The sequence below is a fragment of the Quercus lobata genome, chromosome 9 (genome assembly GCF_001633185.2).
Source record: "Quercus lobata isolate SW786 chromosome 9, ValleyOak3.0 Primary Assembly, whole genome shotgun sequence".
In the NCBI taxonomy this organism is placed as follows: domain Eukaryota; kingdom Viridiplantae; phylum Streptophyta; class Magnoliopsida; order Fagales; family Fagaceae; genus Quercus; species Quercus lobata.
This window is the reverse complement of record NC_044912.1, coordinates 8244815-8264242: the sequence shown is the minus strand read 5'-3', so window position 1 is coordinate 8264242 and position 19428 is coordinate 8244815. Positions and strand designations below refer to the sequence as shown.

Sequence of the window (19428 nt, the reverse complement as noted above, 5' to 3'; positions counted from 1 at the left end):
TCAATTCATATGTAGATATTTTTCTGTTTGTAATTCTTTTGGCTATCTTGTGTCTTTCTTTATGAAGTAGTCTCATTGCAATAAAATTATTCTTAGAAAAAAAGTTTCAATTTTGCCAAATTAATCATTTGAGTTCCTTTTATTCTATTTTTTTTTATAATTTTTTTACAGAAAGCAGATGATGGCTGGAATATTTATGATGATGTTAGGAAGGAGCAACACAACACTATCATGGTAAATTTTTTTCCTCTTTCCTTGTTTACTAGTATTATGAGTCTTTACTTTTTAGAACTATGGTTAAATGATTAAATTTACCATTTCTATAACTTAATCTTTTAGAACAATCGGCAAGGCATCAAAGTAGGAGATCCTGCATTACTTTACCTCCCATATCTCCTGCATTACTTTACCTCCCATCTAAAATGTTAAAAATTCTAGGTTTCAGGCCTTCCTTATTAAGGGGGAGCTTAGGCCCACACGTTAGAAGAAGTGTTAGAATTATGGTTAAATGATTAAATTATCATTTCCTAATAGCATAAACTTTTGGGACAATTTGTAATTTAACACTTGTGATAAATTCGTTCTTATTGTAGGAGTTAAAAGGGAAGCTGCAGTTTTTTTGCCGGTGTTATTTGTTGCCTGTTGATGGTAATGGAACTTCAATTAATGATGGAACTTCAATTAATGTTCCTAACCTACATATTGCTTTGAAAGTAGAAGGTATGAATTTTTATACTTTACATTTTTTTTTTAAATTTGTTATCAAAGACACTGATGTAAGCTTACTTAATGTCTGTAGAGAAAAACCATTGTTTCAAATTTGATCAAGTGTTTTCTCATGAATCTAATCTAGATGATGTTTTTGGAAAAACATCTGAATTCTTACAAAGTGCACTTGATGGCTATAAGGTAATTTTGTGTCTACCATTTGTCAACTTGAATTTTAATGTAGTTACAGAGTGCATTAGAATATATTTTACTATGTTTTTTTTATGAGCAATAATATTTATTCAAAAAGAATCAATAAGTACACATAAATTGTATTAGCTGAAGGTTATTATGGAGATCTAATATTACAATGAATGATAAAATCAAATAAATTTGAAAAAGAAAACTTCCCTAAAGCTACCATCCACTCAAGCGAGGTCTTTAAAAAATTTTTCCTTTAATTCCAAAGTAGACCATTCACATCCTTTAGAGCTCCTCCATTTATTTCCCTCCAAATGCACCACATTAAATAGTGAGGAATGGTTCTCCATATATTACAGCTTCAATGATGCCCAAAACTACCTTGCCAACAAGCTAGAAGATTGACAACCTTTCTAGGCATTTCTCACTTCACCCCGATAAGAGCAAAAACAAAACCCCATAATTCACTAGCAATAGGGCAATGTAACAATAAATGGTCTACAAGTTCCTCATCCCTCTTGCGCATACAACACCAGCTTGCTGAAATGTTATGCTTCCTCACGTTTTGTGCTGTGAGGATATTCCCCAAAGCAGCACCCAAGGGAAAGAGGCCCCTTTACTCGGGACTCATGGTTTCCAAATACTCTTCCAAGGGAAACTGTCACCACTAGGGGGAGCTAACACTCTTTAATAAGAAAGAACCTCAAAGCTCTCTGAATCAAAGGCTTCCAGCAAAACTTGTCTACTCTAGTCCCCTCCACCTTAGTGGAATATAGTAGATATAAGAACATAGATAAAGATTCCAATTCCCATTCTTGAATTGCACGATCAAAATTCAACTCCCAATGAATGAACCCATTTCTGGATTGTAAGAAGTCTAGAATTTCATAGTAGACGCATCTCCCACCTCAAATTAAATAGAACTCTTAGTCCTAAATTGTTTAGGACTTGTCTTTTAAGAAACATTCTAATGAGATTGGAATTGTTGTATGATTAAAAGTCCTTAATTTATTTTAATTAGAAGTTTTTAATGAGATTAAAGCTCTAATTAAAAGTTTTATAGATTCCAATGAGATTAGAATCCTTTATCAAGTAAGTTAATGATAGAGTTCTTTATAACTGATTTTTGATCCATTAGATTATAAGGAATCATAATAGTTTGGGACTTCCATTTTAGTTAGTGATTCTAATGAGATTAGAGTGTTGACAAATGCAAGCATAGTTCAGATTTGGCCAAATTTACTTTCAGACCAGATATAGCTTAAAACCAAGTAAATAAAACTACAAGTTCCACAGCTGGCTTGGATCATCTTATCAAAAATATCAATATCATCTGCAAAAAGAAGATGAGAAATCGCGGTATTATTAGGTACCTCAGTACCCACAGAAAAACCAGAAATAAGACAAACAACAACTGCTTTTTCCATCATATGGCTGAGAGCCTCCATAACAATAGCAAAGAGCAACGGTGATTAGGGTGTTTAGTTTCTTATCTTTTTTTCATAATGAAAATGGTGGAATTGATATGGTCTATGATTGTGGTTGCTTTGAGGGAACGTGGCCTCCTAAAGAAGATTGAGATAGGAACTAAGAAAAGGCGTTAAGAACTAGAATTATCATTTCAGTTATGATCCATTACATTCACACATTTCCTTCTTATAGGTTCTTGTAAGACACTGCTGCTACTTTCACTTAGTTATTCTAACTGACTACCAACCATGGTATTTATACAGTAGAATGCACCGATATAATCCTATACAACAATCCTGTACGTCACTCACAACTTCCATTACTAGATACACTCAGCTAGGGTCTTATCATACCCCTCCCCTTTTAAAGCACCTTGCCCACAAGGTGAGGGAAGGACAGCCTTAGCTAATGCATGGATTCCCAAGTAGCATCCTCTGGAGCAGTCCCTAGCCATTGCACTAAAACTTCAGTGATAGTTTTAACCCTTAGAGTCCTTGTTCTGGTCTGCAGAATAGCTATAGGTTCTGGAATTAATTTCCCTGTTTCAATGAGTGGTGGAAGAGTTGAAATTGGATTTACATGTTGTCCCAGCTTCAGTTTCAAACAAAAGACATGGAAGACCGGGTGAATTTTGCTATCATCAGGTAAAGCTAGCTTATAAGCTACCTCTCCCACCCTTTGAAGCACCTGAATGGGGCCAAATTGTCTGGGAGAGAGTTTCCATTTGCCTTTGTAAGCTAAAGACTTCTGTTTGTAAGATTGGAGCCTCAAGTACACCAAGTCACAACCTAAAAGGACCTCTCAGTTTTGTGCTTATCAGCCTGCTCCCTCATTCTTTCTTGGGCAGCAGCTAAGTTGGTCTTGATAACAGCTAGAACCTGCTGTCTATGGCTCAAGAAAGAGTCCACTGCAGCAACCCGTGTTGTACCAGGAATATAATCCTGAAGCATTTGAGGAGGGTAACCATATAAAGCCTCAAAGGGAGTCATGAGCTTGAGGGTAGTGTGACAATTGGTGTTGAACCAAAATTCAGCCAAGGGTAGCCATTCAGCCCACTGGTGAGGCCTGTCTCATGTGAAGGTTCTCAAATACTGTTCCAAAATTTTATTCACAATTTCAGTTTGACCATCAGATTGTGGATCATAGGCTGTTGACATGGCCAAATTCACAGCTTGCAGCCTGAATAATTCAGACCAAAAGAGAGATGTGAAAGTAACACCCCAATCACTCACAATTTTCACTGGCATACCATGAAGCTTAAAAATATATTGCATAAACAAACTAAAACTTAGAAGCTGTGTAAGGATGGTCTAAAGGCACGAAGTGGGAATACTTAGTCAATCTATCACCAACCACAAGGACCACTTCATAACCCTGAGATTTAGGCAATTCTTCAACAAAATCCATACTGACATCAGACCAAGGCTTATTGGGAATAGGTAAGGGTTGTAACAAACCTGCTGGTGGTGTAGTTTCTGATTTGATCCTCTGACAGAGATTACAGTCCTTGATTTAAGCAATTTATGGGTTGAAAGGTGTTCCTTGTTCCTGGTTTGGAAAGTCTAAAACTTCAGTATGTTGGATTCTCCCGAACCCCGTTAACCAAAAGGCGAATAGTTAGTTAGCCGAGGAGTGGTTATAGTTAGTTCTCCTGTCAATCAAATTGATAACCATTATGCAAAAGACTTCGTGCCCTAAAAATAAAATTCCTGCTTGGCCATATGCAAAGACTTTTAAGTAACCTGAGTGGTGTGCAGTAGGACTGCTATGAATATGATGGAGTACCAGAGGAATGTGTGGGCAGTGAGGCCCCAAATAAAACTTTCCTTGTATAAAAGGAACCCATTATGCAGTGAAAATCCTTTTAGAATTGCAAACCCAGATTGAATGGACTGAATCAACTGAATGACAAATCCATAAGCTTGGTTATCCATTTTTGTTGGGCTGGGGTTCCAATTCTTTGTTCAAGCAAGAATTTGAGACTTTGGTGATCAATTTTGACAACAAAAGGCCTACCAAGCAGATAGGGTCTCCACTTCTTGATAGCAGTGGCCAAAGGTAGCAACTCCTTGTCATAAGTGGAGAAGTGAAATCTCTTACCCTTCACAGTTTGACTATGGAAGGCTATGGGCCTATGATTCTGCATTAGCACAACTCCCACCCCAAATCCAGAAGCATCACATTCAATAATGAAGGGTTTAGAAAATTTTGGTAGGGCTAAAACTAGACGGTTAGCTACTGCCTCCTTGAGTTGAGTAAAAGCAACCTGAGCCTTATCACTCCAATGGAAGGAATCCTTCTTGAGCAAGTCAATGAAGGGTTGAGGAATTGTGCCTTACCCTTGTTTGAACTTCCTACAATAGCTTGTGAGCCCCAAGAAACGTCTTAATGCCTTCACAGACTTGGGAATAGGCAAAATGATGAGGACAGCACACCTAATTAGATTGGATTTGTTTAGGATTCCTTTGTTTATTTTTGAGATCAGATAAGTATTAGTATTCAAGTTTGGTTAGGATTAGTTTTGGTATGTTGTTATCTTTATCTCTAGCTCTATATAAGAGACTAATTTATTTGTATTGAGGATTAGACGTGATTAATGAAATTCAGATTGGATATTTTTTCCAATTGTTAGGTGCTAATTCCTAAGGGTTTAGCTTGGCGCTGATTCCAAGCGACCTAAGTGTTGATTCTTAGGTTTAGCCATTAATTTTCTTTTTCTATTAATCGTCCTGCATCACAAAAGCTGCATAGCAGCTGTCTTCCTTGGGTTAGCTCTCACCCCATGGCGAGAAATAATGTGACCCAAATACTCTACCTCCTCATAGCCAAAAACACATTTAGATCTTTTAGCATATAAGTTGCTGAAACAGGACCTCTAAGACAACCCTTAAATGGATGACATGGTCAGTCAAACTGCTACTAAAGACCAAAAAATCGTTAAAAAAAACACTAGGGAAAAGTGTCTCAAGTAAGGTTTAAAGACAACATTCATAGGAGACTGATATGAAAAGAGGGTGCATTTGTTAATCCAAAGGGTATCACCAAGAACTCATAATGCCCTTAATGAGTTCTAAAAGATGTCTTAGGAATATCACCTTCCCTCATCCTAATTTGATGATAGCCAGACCTCAAGCCAAGTTTTGAAAAATGCGAGCCCCAACCAGTTCATCTAACAATTCATCCACAATAGGAATTGGAAACTTGTCTTTAGCAGTGGCCTTGTTTAAAGCTCTATAGTCTATACACATTCTTCAACTACCATATGCTTTTTTGATACCAAATGTTAAGCTTCTAAGTAGTTTTGGTAATGAGAATGGTAGAATTGATATGGTTTATGATTATGGTTGCTTCAAGGGAACCTAGTCTCCTAAAGAAGATTGAGATAAGAACAAAGGAAAGGAGTTAAGAATAAGATTATCATTTCAGTTATGATCCATTACATCCACACGTTTCCCTCTTATAGGTTCTTGTAATACACTGCTGCTACTTTCAGTTGGTTATTCTAACTGACCACCAACCAACTATGGTATTTATACAGTACAATGCATTGAGATAAATCCTATAAAACAATGTTGTACAGCACTCACAACTTCCCTTACTAGATACACTTAGTTAGGGTCGTAACAAAGGTATCTCCTTGTTGAAGCCCTCTAGAACTTTCAAAGAACCCACACTGACTGCCATTAGCCAAAATAGAAAACCGGGCAGTGGAGTTACAAAAGAAAATCCACTTTCTCCTTATCTCTATAAAATTACATCTCTGCAATACATAAAGGACGAAATTCCAATTGACATGGTTGTAAGCTTTTTCCAAATCCAATTTACAAAGAATACCTGGAATCCTGGACTTTAATATGCTATCTATGCATTTGTTAGCTATGAAAATAGAATCTAGAATTTATCTCTCTTTCACAAAGGCATTCTTGAAGCCTAAAATAATATTTCCCAATGGCAATCGAAGTCTGTTATTTAAAACTTTAGCAATAAGTTTATAAATGCCTCCTAATAAGCAAGATTAATTGCCAAAAATCTTTCACCTCCATAGCTCTTGACTTTTTTGTAATTAAAGGAATAAATATAGCATTTAGACTCTTCTCAAATGTCCCATGTTTATAAAATTCTTGGAAAACTGCCAACAAATCTTGTTTTAATATGGGTGAGTTTGGGATCAGCTTTTAGTTTTTAACTTTTATGTATAGCTTTTTAAAACCTTAATTTTTCCCACTTTTTTTTTCCCCAACTATTTCTCTTTTTTCAAGGTATAAGTATACTTTAACACATTTTTAGCAAAAAGTTTTCAGCAAAAATCTAGATAAGCTGTTCCCAAACGGACATTATATCCCAACAATTCCGGAAAAATGAAAAAAAAAAAAAAAAACTGTTGGGCCTGATGGTTAATCACCGTTATTGTCCTTAACCACGCTAAGAATTTCTTCCTCCTTAAAAGGTCTTTCCAACCAACCAGCAACCTCAGTGTGAGAATATGATTTGAATGTGTGAAACTATGATTTGAATAGGAAAATATGTGTGAAAAGATGTGTGATGACTATGATTTGAATCGGATAATATGACCCTTGATCATACTGAATAGGATTTTGTCATATTCTCCTATTCAAATCATAGTTTCATAAAATTGAGTAATATGACCCTTGATCATTACTTGGTCAGAGTTAAGGACCCCATCACTAAGCAGATGACTAATTGTATTATTCCGATGGTGAGAGTTTGCTATCTGTTGGAAAATTTTAGCATTCTTGTCACCTTCCCGCAACCATAAGGCTCCAGATTTCTGCTGCAAATGAACTCCTTCGTACGACTATTTTCAAGCTCAACCTGCAGTTGAACCTCTTCCACACACAAGGGCCTGGATTCCTCTTAAGCGTCTAATTCTTTGAGATCAAAGATTAATTGGTTCTTAAACAACACATTGCCAAACTCATTCTCATTCTATGTCTTTAAGTCCCCTTTCAAAGCTTTCAGTTTGTTGACCAAAATAAAACTTGGAGTACCTTGGATGTGGTATGAATTCCACCACTCCTTAACCCTCTCCTTAAAGCCTTCAACCTTCAACCACATCTTTTCAAATCTGAAAGGTCTTCCCTGCTATATACTACCACATTTCAAAAGAATAAGGAAATGGTTTGAGCATATTCTAGATGACTTGCATTGAACTAGAAAAGAAAACACTCTTCCAAATCAGAACTGGACAAAAATCTATAAATTCTAGACATAGATGCTAGAATTGGTTTTTGGCTGGTGGAATTGGTTGGGGAAGCATTCATCTCAGATCTGGAATTTAGTTTTGTTGTGCATACTATGGTGTATTTGGAAGGAACAGAATCGGTGGACTTTTGAGGATTTGGATAGTTCCGATGATCAAATGCTTGCTTCTTTTAGTGGAACTCTTTTTGATTGGTTTCGGGTTTGGGGACTTACCACTAGTGATTCTCTCCCTTCTTTTCTTAGCTTTCTTTCTCTTTTGTAATTAATCTGTTGCTTGGTTTTCTTTTATGTATTTTCTCTATTTTTTTCTTCTTGTAATTTTTGGGTTTGCTCTGTGCTTTTCATGCATAGAGTAGCCTTTCATATAGATATATATATATATATATATATATCATTCTTATCAAAAAAAAAAAAGAAAAAAAGATGCTAACTCACGATTATTTGACCAAGTGAAATTGCCTCCTTCAAGAGGGATATCAATCAAACCATGAGTAGAAATAGAATCTGAAAAGCTATGTATTGCTGAAGTGTAAGAGTCTGGCCCCTAACCTATCTGTAGGAAATCTGATGACATTGAAATCTGCACCTACACACCATGGAACATCCCACCTACCAATAAGACCAGATAATTCAGCCCCCACATATTATCCCTCTCACCATCAACGTTTGGCTCATAAACTCCTGTTAATGCCTATTCAAAATGATCTGACACATTCTTAAATTTGCAAGAAACAGAAAAATTACCCACTACCTCATCCACTTTCTCAACAACTCTCATCCCACATTAATAAAATTCCACTTGAGGCCCCAATAGAATATAACCAATCAATGTGATGACAACCCTGAAGGCTTCTTATCATTAATCTTGAAAATAATTCCACCTTCGTGTCTTGAAACAAATGATATCTGCCTTCCAAAGCTTGAGCAAGTTTCTGATCCTGATCTTTTATACCCATGATTTAGGGCCCTGACATTCCAAGACAGAAATAAGTTCATGTTCATTTGTCGGAACTGAAAGTTGTCCAAATTCGCCTATCCCACTTGATTCCAACTCCTCAAAAACGATTGAATAACATCTTTTTCTAAGTTCCAACAAAGTGCATGTGGTGTTGGTTAATAAACCTCGGTTTTCGATTCAGTGTCATTGCACCATGCACCCTCTTCTCGGTCTTTTTTGTGCCACTCCAAGAGCTTCCAATTCTCATCAACAGGTTTCTCATTATTTTTGAGAGGTGTCGGTTGTTTGATTTCTGTTAGAATACGCAGGCGTTGCCCTCCTTTTAACTCAATGAACCAATCTGATGACATCCCCAAAGAACTTGTGATATCGCTGTAACTTTTGCCGAGAAAACTCAAGAAAAACCCATGGAAAGCCTCATGTGTTCTATCGTAACGAGTGAGGCATCCCCCTCCCTACTCTACACAAGTGTGTGAGGAAATAGGTAAAGATATATCCCTCTAGGTTTGTTCTTGCAGAAAATATTGTGTTTGGGCTTCACAAGATTTAGAACCTGATGGGCCAAAACCCAAGTCAACACTACTAGGCCAGTAGGCCTTGAGTCCATGCATGGCGGGTTTAGGGTTAGGAAAAAAGAAGAATTAGAGAGAAATTAGGGTTGTTCAGGGGCTGTGTGAACAGTATCCATGAAGTGTAACTTCAGAAAAAGAAGATGAAAAAAAGAAAGAGGAGAGAGAAGGGGAAAGAAAAAGGCCAATGTGTCTATTGCTCAAAACACTCAATTTTGTTAATCAACTCATTCTACTTTGAATACATTGAGCACAATATATAAAGACTCATGCTTGTACTAGTAGTAATAGGACTCCTAGTTCTATTAGGTCTACTAGTTTAACTACTTAAATAAAACCTAATAGATATGGACTGAAAGAAAATAAACCTAAGATACTTAGGATCTCCTAGAAGATTCTAGACTCAACCAAATCACCAAAATACCCTTGATTTGCAGAAATTACAGAATTTCCCCCAAATATAAAAATTGACCATAACCATTCAAAGCAGGAGCTTTCCAACCTGTAAAAAGCTTTTCTGGCCCAAATCACAAGATTGCAATTCTGAAATGTTGGCCACTATACAATCTAGACCGGATCGACCAAACCACATGGGACCCTTATAACTTCCCCTGCACTCTTGGATTGAATAAGGATCTGCTCTGCTTTTCTCAAGGACCAACGTGAAGGTCTTTGCATCAATGCAAAAAGAACATAAATTTCCCCTAGTCTCAAGTCTCTTTGATTTGGAAATAGCGTGTCAAGGCTTTAGAGGTTGAGGGGTCAACAAGTTTGGTGGAAAGGTTTTTTGTGGTTCTGGTAGTTAGGTTGTTTGTGGCTCTGGTAGGTGGTTTTTTTGTGGCTCAAGGGCTTTCTAAGGTTGATGATGTTGTTTGGTTTTTTATCTCTAGTAGGCGGGTTTTTTGTGGCTCATGGGTTTTACGAGGCTCATGGTGTCGGCTTAATTGTGTAGGGATGGGTTGAAAGTTAATGGGAGGAACATATATAAATGTTTTGGGCAGGTGGTTGTGAAAATAGGTATGGTGAAGGTGATGGTGAAAGAGTTGGTGGTGTTGGATAGATTTGAGGTGGTGGGGAATATGGTTGGACAGATTTATCCCTTCATCGGTAGTTATCAAGGTCTCACTGTAGTACTTCATCCATGCTGCAGTTTCTGCTCCAAGGCTTGTAATTGCAGTTTGAGTTTCTTGATCTCTTTCAATTTTAGATATGGACAAAAGAAGAGGCAATAATGTACAATACTTGTGTTTTGTCCTCTGTTGTTATGGGGGGTTCAATTTTCTTTTTCGTTGAATCTAAGACTTTCGAATTCTCAGTCGAGGAGGGAGGTACGTATTTCATGTTACGCATTTTTGAGCGAAGTCGGGATTCTCTCCGATCAGTTTTCATGGGCAGAGAAAGCGCTAAGCGTTTGCTAGCTATTGTGGAGGATCTAATGTCTACTAAAACATCCGGTAACTTTGCTCATACCTTTAGGGATAATGAGAAAGTTTTTATTTTGCAATTGGGCGCCAATTCACACGGCAGTTTTTTAATGATCTCGGAACTCATCCATGGCCGTCGGAAAGGACTTCTCGTGGTCCCAGAAGGGAAAGCTAGTAGTGGGTGGCGAGGTTTTGGATTTCATCTAAGGAAAGCAATCGCACCTGGGACACCTGCAACCAAACAGCCTTTTATCTCTGTCCTGAAACCGAGAGTGGAGAATCACAAAACTCTTCTGCTGGCAGCGACGGAGGGTGATCGGAGAGAGGGTAGTGGTAGCAGAAAAGGAAAGCAATTAATGCCGGAGTTTCAAATTTCAACCGAATCAATCTTGAGCAATAAGAGCCACGATATACGCGATTTGAATGCTGGGAAGAAACAAGCTATATCTAAGGCTGAATTGTCGGTTGAGATTACAGAGAGTAACAGCTGTATAAATGACTCACCTTTAACGTTGGATGTTGGCCTGAGATTGGAGCGTGGGCCAGAAGGTGAGTGGGAGGTAGTGTGGTCCAAAGTCAAGGAAGTGGGCTCCATAGAAAAACCCAAAGACAAAAACTTTAAGCCCGTTAGCCATTTTAAACCCACAGCTCCCTTCAATGCAAAGCCCAAACTTAATCCCAAGCCCATCAAAGTCTGGAGGCCCAAGTCAAAACAAACTCTTCAAAACAGCGAGACTCACCCACGTAACTTGTTTTCTGCTTCGAAGAGCTCAGTCAGCGATACCCGCAGAGGCGCTGAGGACTCTACCTCGGAACTTCCACAAGCTGATTCCCAAAGCTTGTTGAGGCTAGCCCAGTCGATGATAGCCTCCGACGGTGCCGGTATTGACTTTATCGGCGCCGATGAGCCCGATAATGAGATTCTCGGCTCCGATGGGTCCGATACAGCTTCTTTCAGCTCCGATGAGTCCGATGAGTCAGCAAACACCTCCGACGGTGAAGAGAAATTGCACCAAGACATCCGTTTGATACTTCAGGAGAATTCCGGCAATGTTAGCAAGAAATGGGGGAATTCAGATCAGTGGGTGCTTGAACTTCGAGATGGAAGAAGAGTGGCGGTTCTGATTCAAATTTCTCTGCCTCCAGGTAAAGTCACAGAGGTATTGGAAGAACAAACCCAATTGGCCTTGGTCCCCTTGAAGTGTTCAAATGTTGTGGAGGTGTCCTCAGCCCAAGTTGATGAGAATGAAGTACTTGTGGAGGATTGGGTCTCAGACACTTCAGAGTCTTCTGAGCTACCTAATGTAGAGGGTTTGTCGCCTCTAAGTGTGGAACCACTGGCCTTTTCTCTACCTTTGGCAATGGAAGGGCAGGAAGTGTTGGGTGTGGAGAATCCAGTGAGGGGAGAAGCTTACTCTGAGTGGGTCCAAAGCAGATTTAAAGGGTTTGATAACTTCGTAGGCACGTCCTTAAAAGGTTTGGAAAATCAAGCAACCACCTTTTTATTGGCTGTTGAGGCTGAATTACACCGTAGGGTTGCTTTGGAAAAAAAAGCACGTGATTTGAAGAGTTCTGGAGTGAAAGGTATTAGAGAGCTGAAGGGTCTATTCAGCTCGATTAATTATGGTTCTACTTCAACTAGGCGTAGTGGTATTAATAGGGAGCGGGCTCTCTCTGTTCCTAAATGAATCTGAAGATGATTTCCTGGAATGTCAGAGGATTGAATGAGGCTGGGAAGAGACTTCAGATTCGTAATTTATTGCGTGCATGGAGACCTGATATTGTCTGTTTGCAGGAGACTAAACTTGAATGGATTACTAGAGGAGTAGTCAGAAGTATATGGAGTTGTCCATATGTAGACTGGTTGTACTTGGGTTCAGAAGGTGCTTCTGGAGGTATTGTATTGATGTGGGATCGGAGGGCAGTGGAAAAGGTGGAAGAAGCAGTAGGGCGCTTTTCTGTTTCATGCAGATTTAAAAACATAGGCGATCAATTTGAGTGGGCTTTTACAGGTTTATATGGGCCAAATTCGAACAAGAGGCGTAGGAAGATGTGGGAGGAATTGACAGGGCTGATTAGTTGGTGGGATGTGCCATGGTGCCTAGGAGGTGACTTTAATATAATTCGTTTTCCATCGGAGAGATTAGGGGCTACAACTAGTACTCGGGCTATGTATGAATTTTCGGATTTTATCTCTCTTCATGGGCTGATGGATATACCTATGGAAGGAGGCCTTTATACTTGGTCCAACAATTTCTCTGCCTCTAGAATTGACCGGTTTCTTTTCTCTCCACTTTTGGCTGATCATTTCACTCTATTGGCACAGAGAAGGTTGTCTAAGATACTTTCAGACCACTACCCAATTCTGTTGGAATGGGGGAGTCATCGGAGAGGTAGAACTCCTTTTCGTTTTGAAAATATGTGGTTGAAGGCGGAAAATTTTGTGGATAAAGTGAAAACTTGGTGGGCATCCTATTTGTTTCAAGGCAACCCGAGTTTTATACTAGCTAAGAAGTTGGCAGCCTTGAAGTTGGACCTAAAAAAATGGAATGAAACGGAGTTTGGCAATGTCACTTTAAAGAAACAGTTGTTATGGAACAAATTGAATGACTTGGATGTTAAAGAGGAGACTCAACCTTTAATAGCTGAGGAGAAGTTAGAACAAGTTAATCTCCGTACCGAGATTGAAAAGCTTACTCTTTTGGAAGAAATTAGTTGGAGGTAGAAGTCTAGAATGCTACACTTGAGGGAGGGGGACGCAAGTACAAAATTTTTTCATAGAATGGCTAATTCCAATCGAAGAAATAATGGTATTGAGAGCCTTATGGTTGATGGAACCTTGTCTTCTGATCAAGGTATGATTGCTGATTGTATTACTCAATTCTTTATGAATTTATACTCGGAGCAGCAAGTTGTTCAACCTTTTCCAGAAGTCTTGGTATTTCCTAGGATATCCGGTGATAATGCTGATTGGTTAGATAGACCCTTTGAGGAGGCAGAAATTTTGGATGTCATACAGAATTTTAATGGTGACAAAGCTGCTGGACCTGATGGGTTTCCAATGGCCTTCTTCCAAGCATGTTGGGATATTCTCAAAACTAATCTTATGGCTGTATTTCACCATTTTTTTGCTAAAGGTCAGTTTGAGAAAAGCTTAAATGCAACATTCATCACTCTCATCCCTAAAAAAAATCCAGCAATTGAAGTCAAGGATTTTCGCCCCATTAGTCTTGTTGGGGGGGTTTATAAAATCATTGCCAAGGTCTTAGCCACCAGACTTCGCACGGTCATGGAAGATATAATTTCTCCTTCTCAAAATGCATTTGTGAGGAACAGGCAGATTCTTGACCCTGTGCTTATTGCTAACGAATGCCTCAATAGTAGAGTGAAAACTGGTTTGCCAGGGATACTTTGCAAATTAGATGTTGAGAAGGCTTTTGATCATGTCAACTGGGGTTTTCTTATGCAGTTACTAGAATGGAGTGGGTTCTCTGCTAAATGGAGGCAGTGGATTTTCTTTTGTATATCTACTGTTCGATTCTCTATATTGATAAATGGCACTCCTTGTGGGTTTTTTGAGAGCTCCAGGGGGTTGAGACAAGGAGACCCATTGTCCCCTTTGTTGTTTGTCTTGGTGATGGAAGCCGTTGGGAGAATGTTGGATAAGGCTGTCCATGATGGTCACATGTCAGGTTTTGCTGTGGGTCGTTTAGAGGGAAGATCTTTGGAGGTGTCCCATTTGCTCTTTGCGGACGACACTTTAATTTTTTGTGATGCTGATTTGGATCAAGTTTTGTTTCTCCGTATGATTCTCATTTGGTTTGAGGCGGTTTCTGGTCTGAAGATAAATTTGGGCAAGTCAGAGCTGGTTCCTATTGGTATGGTGCATAATCTTGACTTATTGTTGAATGTCCTTGGTTGTAAACAAGGTACCCTTCCAATGAAATATTTAGGCCTTCCTTTGGGAGCTAAATGTAAGGATAAATCAATTTGGAACCCAATTCTGGAGAAGATAGAACGGAGATTAGCAGGATGGAAACGTTTGTACTTATCCAAGGGAGGTAGAGTCACTTTAATTAAAAGCACTCTATCTAACTTGCCCACTTATTTTCTATCTTTATTTCCTATTCCTGCTTCTGTGGCTAACAGAATTGAGAAACTTCAGAAGGATTTTTTATGGGGTGGCATTGGTGATGAACCAAAATTCCATTTGGTCAAATGGGCTACTGTTTGCACTCCCATTGCTTCGGGTGGTTTGGGGATAAGAAAGGTAAGACCTTTTAATGAAGCTCTACTTGGGAAGTGGCTATGGAGATTTGGGATGGAGAGGGCTACTCTTTGGAGGCAAGTGATAGCTGTGAAATATGGTTGTGAATGGGGAAGTTGGTGTACTAGGCCTACTAACGGTCCATATGGTGTTGGCTTGTGGAAAAATATTAGTCGGGGATGGCCTACTTTCTCTCGACACATTCTATATGAGATTGGGGATGGGTCTAGGGTGAAATTTTGGCAAGACCGTTGGTGTGGTGAAAATTCTCTTGCAGTCAGCTATCCTGAATTGTTTAGATTTTGCCGAGATCAAGAGGTTAGTGTGGCTGAGGTTATGAAGTTTGATAACGGAATCCTGTTTTGGGATGTAAGTTTCTTTAGGGGTGTGCATGCTCGGGAACTAGAGGCACTGGCCAGTTTCATGGATACCATATATGGTGTCTCGGTTAGAGGGCTTGGTGAGGATAAAATGTGCTGGAAATCTGTTAGAGAGAAGGGATTCACAGTTAGGGATTATTACAATCTCTTAGTGGGCCCTACTGACTATTGTTTTCCTTGGAAAAGCATTTGGAAGCAGAAGGTTCCTTCTCGAGTAGCTTTCTTTGTTTGGACTGTTGCTTTAGGGAAATGCTTAACGATTGACAATTTACGAAGAAGGAAGGTTTGGATATTAGATTGGTGCTACATGTGCAAGTGTAATGGGGAATCGGTTGATCATCTTTTTCTTCATTGCCCGGTTGCAATGGATATGTGAGCTATGGTGTTTGGGTTGTTTGGAGTGAGTTGGGTTATGCCACAATATGTAGTGGGGCTTCTAGCATGTTGGCAAGGCAGTTTTGGCCGTCATCGAAATGGGTATATATGGCTTATGGTTCCTCATTGCTTATTGTGGTGCCTTTGGAGGGAGAGAAATAGTCGGTGCTTTGAAGATAAGGAGAGATCCATATCAGATTTGAAGCTATTTTTCTTTAGAACATTAATGGATTGGTTGGCTGCTTTGCGGAACCAATCCTTTCCATCCTTTCTTGATATCTTAGATTCTTGTAATTTTTGTTCTTGATTGTTTGAACCCTTGTACACTCCTTGTGTACTAGGGTGTTCCATTTTTTTGAGATCAATAAACTTTTACTTATCAAAAAAAAAAATAATGTACAATTAGATCTATGAATGAATCGACAAGTATATTGGGTGATGCAGTCAAAGTAACCAATGGGCTGGTGGAATTGATTTATAGCAAAGAAAATTGGGGAATAGAAAGTGTAGATAAAGAGACAAACCCAAATTGGGGATGTTGAGAATGATTCTCTAAAATTTATATATCAATTGGTAAAATTAATATAAGGTCTTAAATAATAATCTAACCAAAATTTTTTTTAATAGGTAAGGAAATTTTTTTTGAGAAAAGACTACTTCATTAAAAGGATGAAGTAGCCAAAAAATATATGTACAATCAACAAAGGAAAAAAGAAGTTATGTACAAGCAGAAAAAGAATAAAAAAAATCAGAATGGAGTCCCATAAGTGAATCCCCCACACACACAAGACCAATCAAATAAAGCCCCTACAAATAAAGCGATAAGTTGATCCACAGTGTACTCTGTATCTTCAAATACACAATTATTACGTTCCAACCAAATAATCCACATCACACATTGTGGTACCAGATTTTAAGAAATATTAAACGTATCTAGCTGGCTGCATCTTTAGTTCACTTGTGTTTTCAGTTGTTAACTTTCTAAACTTATTGTATATAGTTGTTGTGCCTACCATTTCGCTTGTATTTTTATTTTTTTATTTTTTGGCCAAGTCTAAACTTATTACATCACTTGGTTGCATATCATCTATCGCAGAATTTTGCTTTGCCTTTTATAATGAGTTTGCATTAATCTAATGTTGTTGTGATGTTTTGGCAGGTTTGTATAATTAGCTTTGGCCAAAGCTTTGACACTAATGAAGATGAACTACTATATCGCTCTTTAGAGCATTTATGTCAAAGAAGACAGCATCTTCTAAAGCTTGGCAAGAAAATCACTATGCAGGTAAACTAATGTTTGTTTTAATCTACGTAATCTTTTCTAATAAAACTCTTAAGAATGTCATAAATATGTGCAGATATTCATGAGTGCAATATCCGAAGATAGTGTCCACAATTTATTGTGTGACACGGAAGAAAATGTTGACGTGTCCAATTTTGAAGAGTTTTCTTTTGCTTTTCAAAAGTTTGCTGAAAAAAGGTAAATGCATTTTAAAGTTTACTTGGTTCACATCAATTTAATCTTGTTATACTTATCAATAAAAATTAATTACTTTATTGTATTGTGCATAACAATTGTCATATTTTTAGTTAAGATAGCACATATTTCATTTAATGTATGGTTTTCTTTAAGTCCCCCCTCCCTTGCCATTAATGCTCATTTTACTTAGTTGAATAGTTTTGATGCAAAAAGGCTAACTATTGGGTTAATTCTGTGTAGGACGGAAATGAATGAGCAGTCTTCAAGAACTCATTTTGTTCTTACATTACACATATCTTGTGTTGAGGTATGTTTTCTTGTATGGTTCTATTTGTGTTTGTACTCAAAGTAATCTTTCTTGTAGGTTTTAATTTGCTGACATAATTCTTTCTTCCTTTCCTAGGGTTTTAAGCAACCAAGAAATGGGGTTTTAAACTTCATTTATATGGCTAGTGAAGCTGTGGAAAAGGAAATTGAGATCTATGGCTTGTCATTGCCCGAGGGGCTTGCATGTTTTCTAAAGGTGCAGTTTTCTTTTTAAAACATTTAAACCTAAAGCATTAGTTTTACTATTATTATTATTATTATTGTTGTTGTTGATGTTTTTATTTGTTGTTGCGTAAACAGCCATACTTGGATGAGGATGCAAAGATGTTGATTTTGGCTAACATCTCCACTAGTCATGCCTCAAAGAACTTGACTACCTTGGAGAGGTTGGATAGGATGAGCAGATTCAAACTCTCACAGCCTTTTAGAAGCGGACCTTCTACCCCAGCAAAGCCCAAGACACCAAATTTGGGGCAACGCACATCGCAAAGGTTCTCTCTCTCTCCTTAAGATACTACTACCGTGGCACAAATCTATTGATGGCATAAAATATTGTCCACCTTTTAATTTTCTTTTAAACAAACATCAATTATTTGATGAATGACATTTAAATGGAATGCTAATGCTGGTCTTGTTTTATGGGGACTAGGAATAAGCTATTCATATATTTTTGCATTTTACTCCTGCAGTTACCAATATTGTTTTTTGCCAATGATTGTGTTAGATGAAAGTTAGAATGAAAGCTTCTAACTTTTTAACTTTGAATGTAAAAATGTAACTTTTAAATGATAGTAACCAATCAACTTCTTTTTTTATTTTTTATAATTATTTATTTATATAATGTGACAATTAAAACAATGTGGGAGTGAATTTATGCATTTCATTTAGTAAAACTGGTAATCTTTCTAGATGTTACATATCTGTTGGTGAGTGTCACACTAGGATTGATGATAAAGGAAAAATATTCAGACTAGACTGATGACCACAAGCATAACTAAAAGTTCACTGTGAGGTTTGATATTTATATTGCTTCGTTGTGTAGTTGTGCCCTTCGTTTGTAATGACTTCTCATGACTCAAGGGGGTTTTTAAGTGTTTATATTGTCTGGATTTTTCTGCTAATGTTGGCTGCAGCTTATTCTCTCTCTCTTTTTTTTTTTTTTTTTTTCTCAGCTGTGATTCTTTTTTTTCCCCTGTGATGCAGATAGATGGTTTTGAATACTTAAAAGGAAAACTGCCCTACCTCTTGACTGAATTCTTGGAGTATGTGGCTGAACAATCTGTCATCCTATGCTGACATGGAAATGAATCCTAAAAATCCTGCATTTTGGAGAACTGAATCATCAAAACTTTCATATCAATATATTGTGAATTAGTAACTTTTAGAAAGAATTGTGATAGGTTTTATTTGAATGTGTTTCCAATTCTATGATCCTCTTTTTGTATACTTAACTGCAACAGGTTTTATTTCAAATGTCTTCCCAATCTTGTGATACATTTTTTATGGTAATGGTAGATTATTTTGATTAAATTTGAAGGATTGATTCTCACTTTGTTTATAAAGTTTAGTGTATAAGAACTTTAGTGGTTATTCATAATAATCCCTAAAAAGTTCAGTGTTCCCAAAAATTTTCTTTTCATTCCTTTTATGGTTATTCTTGAACCTTTTTTTTTTTTTTTTTTTTTGCTGTAAAGTCTTGAACGTTAACTTGGTTACACTATTTGAAATCCAATTTTTTTTTTTTTTTTTTTTTTTTTTCTCTCATTGCTCCCTTTGCCTCTATTTTATTATTTGTCATACCTAAAATATTATTTCAAAGAAATCTAATTACAATTGAATTTATAAATAAGGCATCTGTTGAAGTGCACAATTCTAGATTCTAGACAAGTAATCATTCAAATTATTTAATGTCTAAAAAGCTATCAATGTGTAGTGGTAAGATCCTTTAGTTGATTAAGAATATATTTAGTTCTTAATGGTTGTTCAAGGGAACCAACCTCCTTAGAAATATGGAATAGAGCGTAAGAAGAGGGAAAGGTGTTGTAG

General features: G+C 37.5%; 2 protein-coding genes across 2 annotated transcripts in view; both read left to right on the top strand.

Moving 5' to 3' along the window:
* LOC115960055 (kinesin-like protein KIN-14N) overlaps positions 1-18918 on the top strand; it is a 28033-nt gene extending 9115 nt beyond the window's left edge. Inside the window, exons 5-13 of the mRNA XM_031078747.1 lie at positions 172-234; positions 594-720; positions 800-909; positions 16735-16860; positions 16934-17055; positions 17296-17362; positions 17459-17578; positions 17683-17873; positions 18586-18918. Of these exons, the coding sequence (XP_030934607.1) occupies positions 172-234; positions 594-720; positions 800-909; positions 16735-16860; positions 16934-17055; positions 17296-17362; positions 17459-17578; positions 17683-17873; positions 18586-18589 (930 nt within the window). The 3' untranslated portion in view covers positions 18590-18918. The remainder of the gene's footprint in view (positions 1-171; positions 235-593; positions 721-799; positions 910-16734; positions 16861-16933; positions 17056-17295; positions 17363-17458; positions 17579-17682; positions 17874-18585) is intronic.
* Positions 11404-12897, top strand: LOC115960056. The gene has a single exon (XM_031078750.1). It carries the CDS (start codon positions 11414-11416, stop codon positions 12239-12241), a length of 828 nt encoding a protein of 275 aa, XP_030934610.1. The 5' UTR covers positions 11404-11413; the 3' UTR covers positions 12242-12897.
* Positions 18919-19428: the final 510 nt, after the last annotated feature.

Coding starts and splice junctions, on each gene's coding strand:
- LOC115960056 (XM_031078750.1), top strand. CDS start 11,414: ATGATAGCCTCCGACGGTGCCGGTATTGACTTTATCGGCGCCGATGAG.